Source organism: Rhinoderma darwinii, chromosome 1 (genome assembly GCF_050947455.1).
Source record: "Rhinoderma darwinii isolate aRhiDar2 chromosome 1, aRhiDar2.hap1, whole genome shotgun sequence".
Lineage (NCBI taxonomy): Eukaryota > Metazoa > Chordata > Amphibia > Anura > Rhinodermatidae > Rhinoderma > Rhinoderma darwinii.
In genome coordinates this window covers 286,548,056-286,560,123 of record NC_134687.1, presented here as the reverse complement: position 1 = coordinate 286,560,123, position 12,068 = coordinate 286,548,056, and the positions used below count along the sequence as shown (strand labels likewise).

Sequence of the window (12,068 nt, the reverse complement as noted above, 5' to 3'; positions counted from 1 at the left end):
ATGACATTCATTGTGGTGGTGCTTAGTCCATTAAAGGGGTTATTCTTTGTTATGTCACCGCTGCAGCTCCTTCATTCTGATGATGGGTAGGTGTCCCAGCATTCCGACCCCCACCTATCAGAAAGTTATAGCATATTTTAGCGATATGGCATCACTTTCTGAAAAAGTAAATTACCTGCAATGTTATGGTATATCTTAGTGATATGCTATAACGTTATATGATAGAAATACCCATACAAAATGATGAACTATTTCAAAACACAACTCAAAATGATGTTTCCTATTTTTGCCCACTTGGTGGCACTGTTTAATAGAAGTAGATAGTTCCATACATTAAAGGGTTATCCGCATCTCAGTGTCCGATAGATACGGGTCCCAATTCTATATCGAGAGGGGGGGTCAATTTAATTGTAAGCATTATTAAATGGGGTTATGTATAAAAACTAGTGCAGACAAAATAGTGTTTTTTTTTCGTGGCAACTAATGTGATTCTCATCTGTATCATGGATGTATCTTCCTCTGAGCATATGAACACATACATACTTTAGTTATAAGTCACAATGATATATCAAAGTATGCATTGTTCAGAAGTGAGGTATCCAGATTCATTATTTAGCATTTACACTTCAATGTGTCATTTTAGGTAATTTTTTCATTGCGAACAACATGGTTGTAAAAATTGGGGACCTGGGATTGGCAACAACTGTGGAGCAGTGTGAAAAAATCCCAGGGTAAGGACAGATTTCATAAACTATGACCGTTGTAGCCTGCATGTGAACTTCTCAAATGTCTAACTGGTATCTTTATTTATGGCAGCGTCATATGTGGCACCCCCAACTACCTATCTCCAGAGGTACTGGCCAAGGATGGTCACTCCTTTAAATCAGACATCTGGGCTCTTGGATGTATAATGTAAGAGATTGATACATTGCTGATATTTGTTATCTGTAATAGTTTACAGTGCTAATCTCCAATTTTCTTACATTCTCTAAATCAGTTGTCTGTAACCTGTGAGTCTCCATTTGTTATATAAACCACAACTCCTCTCCCATAGTGCTCTGCCACCTGCTGGCCATGAATTGTGCCGACTGTCATGGCATCATGTAGTTTCACAACAGCTGGAGGTCCCCAGTTTGCAGCTCACTGCTCGAAACTATTTGCTACACACCAGGGACGTAACTAGGAAAGACTGGGCCCCATAGCAAACTCTTGACCGCCCCCCCCCCTGGATGCCACAAGCAGCCCCCCTTATAAATAGTGCCCCCTGTAGAATGTGACATACAGCCCCCCTGTAGACTGTGCTGTATAGCCCCACCTATAGACAGTGTCACACCCCATTTGTAGATAGCGCCCCCACCTCCCCCTTGTAGATAGTGCCACACAGCCTCCTGTAGATATCGCCATAAAGCCCCCACTGTATATAGCGCTATACAGCTCCCACTGTATATAGTGCCACACAGCCCCCCTCCCTTGTATATAGTGCCACACAGTCCCCCCTTAGTAGAAAGTGCAGCACAGCCCCTTAGTAGAAAGTGCCACACACAGACCGCTGTAGATTGTGCCACACTCAGCCCCCTGCAGATAGAGCCACAGCCCTCCCCCTTGTAAATAGTGTCATACAGTTCCCCCATGTGTATAGTGCCACACAGCTCCCCCTTGTGTATAGTGCCACACATCTCCCCCTTGTGTATAGTGCCACACATCTCCCCCTTGTGTATAGTGCCACACAGCTCCCCTTGTGTACAATGCCACACAGCCCCCCTTTGTGTATAGTGCCACACAGCCCCCCCCCCCCTTGTGTATAGTGCCACAAGGCAATGGCGCATCCGAGAAAATTGTATCAGCCAGGGAGATGTCACTCAAACATGGAAAGGTGGATTTGGAAGCAGGACTATGTGACTCTTCAGGATAGCGGCACCGCCCCATGACCCTCTAATGAGTAATTAGCAAATAGTATGCGCCATTTTAAAGTAGATTTTAAGGATTTTGCTGCATCTGAAAAAATCATACAAGGGAATATTTGGAAATATTGTCCGGTCATGTATTACCGCATGGTGGAGGTTCAAGGGGTTAAAACTACCTGACAGATTCCCATTAAATATACAATGAATTGAGAACAATTCCATCTGCCCTGCAATTTTGTTATTATAAATATATCCTATATAATTACAGATCCAGAACCAAGCTCTGACATATATACAGTACCGCAAACAAGCTCAGTACATAAATACAGTACCACAACAAAGATCAGTACATAAATAGAGCACTAGAACCAAGCCCATACAGCACCAGAACCAAGCTCAGTACATAAATACAGCACCAGAACAAAGCTCAGTACATATATACAGCACCCGAAACAAACTCATTACATATATACACAGCACCAAAACCAATCTCATACGTATATACAGCACCAGACCAGAACCAAGCTCAGTACTTACATACAGAATCAGAACCAAGATCAGTACATATATACAGCACCAGAACAAGTACAGCTCAATTTAGTGCAACCCCTGCTGTATAGGTTTGTACGGTGTAAAACTACAGCTCCCAGCATGTTTCACAAAAAAAAATCATACCACCAATCATCTCGCTGCAGATCATACAGTGACTACAATACTGATTAGAGGCAGAATAAACATTTACATTAGGTGACGTCTCAGATTCTAGTTCTTTTCTTCTCCCTCCGGTCCAGACATCTATGATGGATTTCTACCGGTCATGACACATTTCTGCAGTTTTCCGCTCAGATGTCTTCAGCTTCTCACTTTTAAAACATTTCTGCACCTATAAACAAAGTTAAAATTCTCAACACCTCTGAATATAATAAAGCACCATACACTGCACCTCTAACTATAATAGCACCATACACTGTGTCCCTGATTATAATAGTACCATACACTGTGTCCCACACACACACACACACACACCATGCCCCCTGTAGATAGTGCCCCCATAGCCCCCTGTAGATAGTGACCCCTATAGAACCTCTGTAGATAGTGCCCTACATAGAAGCCCCTGTAGATAGTGTCCCACATACAATCCTCTGTAGATAGTGCCCACATATGGACTCCAGAGCTGCAAGGCAATAGTGCTAACCACTGAGCCACCGTGCTACCCTACATATAGCTTCCCCTATAGACAGTGCTCCACATATAGCCCACCTCTGTAGACAGTGTCTCACATATAGCTCACCCTGTATATAGTGTCCCACATATAGCCCACCCCTTTAGACAGTGCTCTACATATAGCCACCCTGTTGCTAGTGCCCCACAGGTAACACACCCCTGTATATCGTGTCCCACATATAGCCCACCCCAATAGAAAGTGCCCTACATATAGCCACCCTAAAATATAGCTCCCCTATAGATAGTGCTCTACATATAGCCCACCCCTGTATAGTGTCTCACATATAGCTCCCCCTGTATATAGTGCCCCACATATAGACCCCCTGTAGATAGTGCGCCACATTCCCACATATAGAGCCCCCTGTAGATAGTGGCCCACATATAGACCCCCCTGTATATAGTGGCCCACATCCCCACCCTGTAGATTGTGCCCCACATCCCCCCTGTAGATAGAGCCCCCACTATATATAATGCCACTCACAGTTTTATGAGAAAAAAGACAAAAAACTTTACATACTCACATGACCCCGTTCCTGTTCGCTGGCAATGCAGATCTGCTCTCTTCTGAGCGGGTCTGCTGGAGCTGAACGAGCGTCGTCCAATGACGCTGATTGGCGGGGCAGAATGACTTGCCCCGTCAATTAGCACCTTTCAAGCATGGAAGCGGTGCGATGACGTCATCGCGCCGCTAGCCAGTCAGCGTCATTGTAAGGCACTGAATGGTCGGGCACGGAACATGCCCAACCATTCAGCGCTAATGCATGTATTTGGCTGTCGCTGGCACCGGTGCTCCCTCCGGTGCTAGCGACACCTACAGGCATGAGAGGGCCTGTGTCGCCCGGCCCATACTTGTTGGAGGCTCGGCGGCGTGGGCCCCATAGTAGCGGTCGCTACCGCTGTAGCAGCCATAACGGCTGCTAGCGGCGCCACCGGGCATATGGGGGGGGTGAGTCGGGTGACGGCATGGGCCCCCTCAAGCCGCGGGCCCCGTAGCAGCCGCTACAGCTGCTACCGCGGTAGTTACGCCACTGCTACACACTAGTTTCTATAGGAGTCCATGCTGTATGAATGTGAAGGTATTGCTACAATGTATTCAATTATTGGTGTATCTCTTCTGCCTTCAGATAAACACCATTAAAAAATATGAAAAATTGATTTTATAAAATTTTTCATACTAGAAATTCTTACAAATATATAGTTACATAGTTCATAAGGATGAAAAGATACCGGTCCATCAAGCCCAACCTATAATCCTACCATGTTTGATGTAAAAAATTTATTACAAATATTGTTCCCATGGAGCCAGAATTTAAGGCCATCTATTCAGTGGAAGTTTACATGGGGGATTTATTTATTAAATACATGGTGACAGCTCATATTCATAATTTCTAATTGCCTTTTCAAGCGCATATCATGAAGATTTAATGATAAATGAAGTTTTACTAGACTGCTATTACATCCACTTCTCTTCTATATGCTTCACATATTAGTCAATGTTTTAATCAGGCTTAGACCTCAATCACATCTGTGTTGGATGCACCGTTAGGGGCCTCCGTCACTGATCCATCCGAAAATACCAGAAACAATAGCACAAAATGCTTCACTATTGTTTCTGTTAAAATCACTTTAAAGTAAATGGTTTCCGTCGGCGGTGTCCGTCATACAACGGAATCGGCACTTCCATTATTTCCATTCTGCTCCTCTGACGCAGTTAACAAACAAAATGTCTCGCAGGTATGGTACTTTGGCTAGGTATCACCCACAAAGTGGTAGTCACAACACCTCCAAAAAACGTCACTATAAATAGCGAAACTCCAAGAATAACCTTGAAAACTATGAGAAACAGGAGTCTTAAGCCATAAATGTACAGAGAAATAAATATACCTTTATTGTTACATCAAAAATTCAATATAAAAACACAAATACACAACGAGGTATTAAAAATTAAAGGGTAAATGGATAGATCGAAATCTAGACCTTCTACACAGGTATGCTATGAATACTACAGGTAGAGAGTTCTACTAACTGTAATTTTAATGAAGGAAAAAAGGAAAAAAGGGCAAAAGTGATGTTTCATACAGACAGTGCCGGTACCCTGAAACGGCACTTCCTATTTCCAACAATGAAATAGCAAATGTGTATCAAGTTAGCAGCATACAAATAAATGCCACAAGGAGTTGTATTTAACCCCACCTATTGCCTGGTCCCGGGTAGAAGACAAGAAAAAGGTATAACCTGAAAAAAACCCGGTGCATAAACAGTCCACCTGGCAAAAACCAGGGAAATAAGTAAATAATCGCTTACCCATGAAGTTTATGGGAATAGACTGATCCACCTAATGTTTGAGGCACCCCGACGCGCGTTTCGCTTGTATCGCTTCCTCAGCAGGTGTGAACCCAGCCTCAGGGTATTGATATTTTGCTTGGAGCAGTTTGTTTGGTGGAACTGGACACATAAACTGCATGGAGGCAACTTATGCACAATTGCTTATTTATTTTTAGCTGTTATTCTCATATTATTGGAGTGGCGTCTTATAATAGTCTAAGAGTCACACTTTTCTCTTTAATTCATATTCAGGTACACGATGCTTAGTGGATATTCACCTTTTAGAGCCCACTCACAAAAGGAGATGTATTACTTTATCCGTGAAGGCTTTTTCCCTGTGCCATCTTACATATCAGTCAGTGGCAGGAGACTGATCATCTCCTTACTTGCAAGTTGCCCCAGTAGTAGGCCTTGTATAGAGGACATCCTCACACATGAATTCTTCACCCAGGTACAGAACAATTTCTCTGGTTTGCCCAGACTTTATTGATAGCTGCCTCTAGCTATTATGTTAAGTGAATAAAATGTATATAACGTAACATGTGAAGTTGAGGCTGCATTATTTTCTTATATTTTCTTGTTTTCAGGGATTTACACCTGAGAAGCTATCTACAACCACGTGCCACACAGCTCCAACTTTCTCTTTTTCAATAAACCTTACTAGGTTTTTTAGGAAGGCAGCCAAAGTGCTGTATAGAGGAGTCTTCCATAAGTCCTTCTGCTCAGGTACAGAGATCTTGTGCACGTTGTTAAAGGCTATATAAACTTTTTTTTTTTTTTTTTTTATTAAACAGTATATTTTTGTAATTTGTGCAACTTTGTAATTTATTTTTATTAAAAAAATTTTTACTTTTTTCAGATATAGCTTCTATGTATCCTGGATACATAGAATCTATATTGTGCACTGAAACCTGAATCCGTCAGGTCAGCGGGACTGACGGCTTCTGATACGCAGGATCCAACTGTAACCGATCACATCTAAGATTTGATTTACTTAGTCTTTAAAGTTCTTGAATGACAATGCCACAGGCAGCCTTTTCTGCACTTGTGACACAATCTATGTCTCCTTTTTTATTCTCTTCTTGTTACATTATCCCATAGTGTAGCTTTCATCAGTGGTTTAGCAATAGGGCAAGGAGGTTGTGCTCACATCCAGGCACCAATATTAGAAGACTGCCATGGTATAAGTTGCCAGTGCAGATATGCAAATAAATATTATACTTATCATTCTGCATCATTTTTAAATAAAAAATTACTAAAAGAAACCAACACTATTCTGCCTAGCATCCCTTACGCTATAGGCCTGCTCATAGAGTAACATTTCTGAGCTGACAGATCCGCTTTAAGCTATAGTTAAATGTGATAACTGTTAGACTTCCTCATAACATTAATTATTATCATTAGAGGGGTTTTCCCATCTTATAAAGTGATCTCGTTCAAGTGAATGGTGCTCGATGCAGTTACCTGCATATCGGGGTGGGCCAGGAGCATCGCTGTGTAGGGAAAACTTGGGCCACAGCACTAAATTAGCACTACGTACCTTTTATTCTTAGGATCGGTGGGAGTCCAACCTCTGGGACCCCCACCAATCCTAGCAATATGCCATTACTTTAACAGATGGAAATAAACCTTTAATAATTTATACAATTGGCATGTTGAAAATTGAGAATTAATTAAATTTATCAATGCATTTCATTTTTTAAAGGGAAATGCATTCTACACATAAATATATATATATAGATTTTGGATTTTTATATTTTTTTCAGACGTTGTGGAAGCAGAAGGGCACAAAAGCTCCATTGTCATACGTACAGAGAGTCTGGTGTCGCTGAGCTCAGATACAATGTGTGAGGTATGACTGAAGGTATAATTTGAAGTTACTGGGCCCGATGAAAAATCTGGCCCCCCCAACAGTGATGCAAATAGTAATGTCACTGTTCAGAAATAATTGTTCCAGTTATATCACAAAACCTGGATAATGCACACAGTAATATCCCACCACATGTAGTAGAGGCAGATCAACAGTGATGTAAAAGTACAGCTACAATGAACACAGTGATATTTCCACACAGATATAATATACATATTGATGTCAAAGTTAAGGGACAGTAAGCTAGAGTTGCATAAAATATGTAATGCTGGGCGCATAGGTACCTCTCTGTTTCTAGTAACCGGCAACATGTGAACTATATTCCTGGAGCACATCTAGAACACATCTTAGCACAGATAGAAGTTCGCTATATATTCTATTTATTTTGTTTTTTTTACATTTTATTTTTTCCCTTTGTATAAGTTTTCTTTTCCCTTCTATTGGAATCCCATGTTTGTATATAACTTTATCTGTTTATGTATAGACACGACTAGAGAAAGGTCCAGGAAGGACCGAAACATTGTTTTACTGTTTCTATGGATGCAATGTTACTTGGATATTGAATCATTATACAAGTTAGGCCTCATGCACACGACCGTAGTGTTTTTCTGGTCCGCAAATTCCAGGACCGTGTTCCGTGAAATGTCCTCCGCAGTTCATCCGTATGTAATCCGCAGTTCATCCGTATGTAATCCGCAAAATGCGGATAAAAAAAAAAAGCCTAGGTAAAACAGGATGACGACAAAGCTCATTCCCGGTCGTCGCCTAGCAGCACTTCCGCAAAACCGCAAACTGCGGTTGACACACGGAGGTGTACCCACATTTTCCACGGGCCCATTGACTTCTAGGGGCATGCCCGCATCGAATTTGCGGGCCGTAATAAGACATGTCCTGAGTTTGTGCGGAACGGATTTGCGGACATGCGGGGACCCGTGAAAACACGGATAGTGTGTATGGGCCCATAAAAATGAATGGGTCCGCAATTCTCCCGTGGATTTTCGGGGGAATTGCGGACGCAAAAACACGTTCGTGTGCATGGGGCCTTATGTCTTTTGATGACAAATAAGTCCTATTTATCATCACTGCAAACAAAGAGTGCCGTTGTTTTCATTACACTGATATACAGATTGAGGAATTCTAAGTGGCACTGGCGCAGAATAGTTGTGGTAGCCTACTTCATTTTGCATAAAGTCAAGTAACAGCATGCGAAAGCACTGTAATAGTTTAATATCATGTACACAGTACAGCAACAATGTACAGTGATGTCATAGCACAGGAATAACAAAAGACAGTGATGTCACAGTGCATGAATAATAAACCCTATGATGCCATAGTAAAGGGTAATTGCACACAGTGATGTCATAGTACAAGGATAATGTACACAGTGATTTCAGACTACAGGGATAATGCACCCAGTGATGTCACAATACAGGGAAATGCACACACTCATGTCACAGTATGGGAATAATACACACAGTGATGTCCCAGCATGGCAATGATGCATTCAGTGATGTCACAGAACAGGGATAATAAACATTGATATTACTGCTAATGGCTGTGGACCACAGTGATATCATAGAGCAGGGATAATAAATAGAGCATCATAATTAAATGATGCACACAGTGATGTCACAGTATAGAGGTAATAAAGACAGTAATGTTATTTTTTGAGGATAATTACAGCAAAGTCACAGCACAGGGGTAATAAACATAAAGGGATAATAACGCTGTAATCTAATAGTACAGGGATAATAAACACTAGCATTCTATGTGGCAGAGGAGATGTCTGCCCCCAAAGACATTAGGGCTCAGCTGCAACTACAGTCTCTGCACCCCCTATTGTTACTCCCCTGATTAAAATTAGGAGTAAGGTAACTGGAAATTTCATACACTTGATGCATAATGTTCAGCATATGAAATAAACTCTTGATTCCTTCTTTGACAGGATGAAAGAGTAGAAGAAACAGTAAAAACATGCAATAAATCTCTGAACATTCTAATAAAAGGAAGAATGAGCCACAGGAGCAGGTCGGCCTCCCAGAGTGAGATTTAATTTTATTAATTGGATAATGTTAACATATCTTAGATTTATAATTTGCTGGCAAATTGTCCTTCACTATCCATTACTGGGAATTCTCTTGAGGTATATATCTAATAGTGTCTAATAGTACCAATAAAAATGCTTTTCTAATGAAGGACTTTTAGGGCATATACACTTCACAGCTGTGTTTACTCTACATTAAAGCCTAATGTGAGCTTCGAGACAGCAGAGTGGGCACACTTAGCTGTATCTAAATCTCTCATAGAGTTAAGGGTAATAATGCACTTACGGCCTCATTTTTAGGATCGCACCATACTGTACAAGTGATTAGATCTTCACCCATCATGCTTTTATGGCATATACAGTTAATGACATACAAGTCCTTCATTGGATAACCTCCTTTAATGATCATCTTTCATTTGTACTGTATATACACACAGTACTGTGCAAAAGTTTTAGGCAGTTGTGGAAAAATGCTTCAAAGTAGGAATGCTTTAAAAAATAGAAGCGGTAATAGTTGTTTTTTTTGTATCAATTAACAAAATGCAAAGTGAATGAATAGAAGAGAAATCTAAATCTAATATTTGGTGTGACCACCCTTTGCAAAGGAAAACAGCATCAATTCTTCTAGGTACACTTGCATACAGTTTTTGAAGGGACTCGACATGGAGGTTGTTCCAAACATCTTGGAGAACTAACCACAGATCTTCTGTGGATGTAAGCTTCCTCAAATACTTCTGTCTCTTCATGTAATCCCAGACAGACTCGATGATGTTGAGATCAGGGCTCTGTGGGGGCCATATCATCACTTCCAGAGCTCCTTGTTCTTCTTTACGCTGAAGGTAGTTCTTAATGACATTGGCTGCATGTTTGGGGTCGTTGTCCTGCTGCAGAATAAATTTGGAGCCAATCAGACGCCTCCCTGATGGTATTGCATGATGGATAAGTATTTGCCAGTATTTCTCAGAATTGAGGACACCATTAATCCTGACCAAATCCCCATCTCCATTAGCTGAAATGCATGCCCAAGCTTGCAAGGAACTTCCACCATGCCTCACTGTTGCCTGCAGACACTCATTCTTGTACTGCTCTCCAGCCCTTCAGCGAACAAACTGCCTTCTGTTACAGCCAAATATTTCACATTTTGACTCATGAGTCACCTGCCACCATTTTTCTGAACCCCAGTTCCTATGTTTTCGTGCATAGTTGAGTGGCTTGGCCTTCTTTCCACGTCGAAGGAATAGCTTTTTGGCCGCAATTCTTCCATGAAGAACACTTCTGGCCAGACTTCTCCGAACAGTAGATGGGTGTACATGGGTTCCACTGGTTTCTGCCAGTTCTGAGCTGATGGTACTGCTGGATATCTTCCGATTTAGAAGAGAAGTAAGAATGATGTGTCTTTGACCTGCTGCACTAAGTTTCCTTGGCCAACCACTGCGTCTACCATCCTCAACGTTACATAGTTACATAGTACGGCTGAAAAAAGACACATGTCCATCAAGTTCAACCAAGGGATGGGAAAAGGGAAGGTAAAAACTTCTACACCTAGGAGCTAATATTTTTTTGTTCTAGGAAATTATCTAAGCCTTTTTTAAAGCAATCTACTGTCCCCACTGTGTCCAGCTCCTGTGGTAGACTATTCCATAGATTCACAGTTCTCACAGTAAAGAAGGCTTGTCGCCTTTGCAGGTTGAACCTTTTTTTCTCCAGACGGAGGGAGTGCCCCAAAACGTTGCCTGTTTTTATGGGCTTCTTAAAAAGAGCTTGAACAGCACATTGCTTCTTATCTCTTTCTGATCAAATCCCAGTTTTGGTTAAAATAAATGGATCAGAATGTGAATTGTGAACTGGGCTTTAGGGTACGAACGGACACAGCGTAAACACTGAAGATTTTCCCCAACTAATTAATTATGGAAAATCCACAGAGTATTACAGTAGCAGCAGTGTGGGTGAGATTTCAACAAATCTTGTCCCCACACTGCGGAAAGTCAGCCGAAAAAAACGCACATAAATTGACCTGCGGTGCGGTTTCTTCAACCGCAGCATGTCAATTAATGCTGCGGAATTGCAGCTCTCCTGTTGCAGGTATTCCCATTGAATTCAATGGGGTGCTTAAACCCGCTACAAGGTAGTGTGTGTGTTGCGATATTTGCGGCGGAATCACAGCGATTACACCGAAAAATCGCAAGTAAGAAAAAAAGAGTTATACTTACCCAGAGTTCCCTGCTTTTTCTCCAGTCTGGCCTCCCTGGATGACGTTACAGGCCATGTGACCGCTGCGGCCAATCACAGGCTGCAGTGGTCACATGGCCTGCAACGTCATCCCAGGAGGCCGGACTGCTCGCCGAGAAGAGGGAGGGGGTAAGTATGAACGTTTCTTTTTATTTTTCCATGGTTGCTTTATGCAGTGGAAATTCCGCCAGAAAAACGCAATTTTCGCACGGCATTCGCTGTGGTGTTCAGGGCGGATATGCTGCGCAGCTTGACGCAGCGTATCCGCCCTGAATTCGCTGTGTGTTCCTACCCTTAAGGTTCCTTTACACATTAGATGGACACAATAGTTGGCCATGATGGGTTTTTTTTCCAACTTTTTTTGGCTGACGGTAGTAGATATCATACCAAGAATCAACATTACACAACTATCCCCCCAAAATGATGACAGATATGTTGGATTTTCATAGCTGTTTCTCATGTATGTGTTGTA

The 12,068-nt window shown here is 41.8% G+C and overlaps 1 protein-coding gene across 1 annotated transcript in view; it reads left to right on the top strand.

The window, feature by feature from the left end:
- Positions 1 to 12,068, top strand: part of LOC142744836 (serine/threonine-protein kinase PLK2-like) — a 42,033-nt gene that overhangs the window by 12,384 nt on the left and 17,581 nt on the right. The window contains exons 5-10 of the mRNA XM_075854837.1: positions 644 to 731; positions 817 to 912; positions 5,706 to 5,904; positions 6,041 to 6,179; positions 7,220 to 7,305; positions 9,269 to 9,365. Coding sequence (XP_075710952.1) covers positions 644 to 731; positions 817 to 912; positions 5,706 to 5,904; positions 6,041 to 6,179; positions 7,220 to 7,305; positions 9,269 to 9,365 — 705 coding nt within the window. The remainder of the gene's footprint in view (positions 1 to 643; positions 732 to 816; positions 913 to 5,705; positions 5,905 to 6,040; positions 6,180 to 7,219; positions 7,306 to 9,268; positions 9,366 to 12,068) is intronic.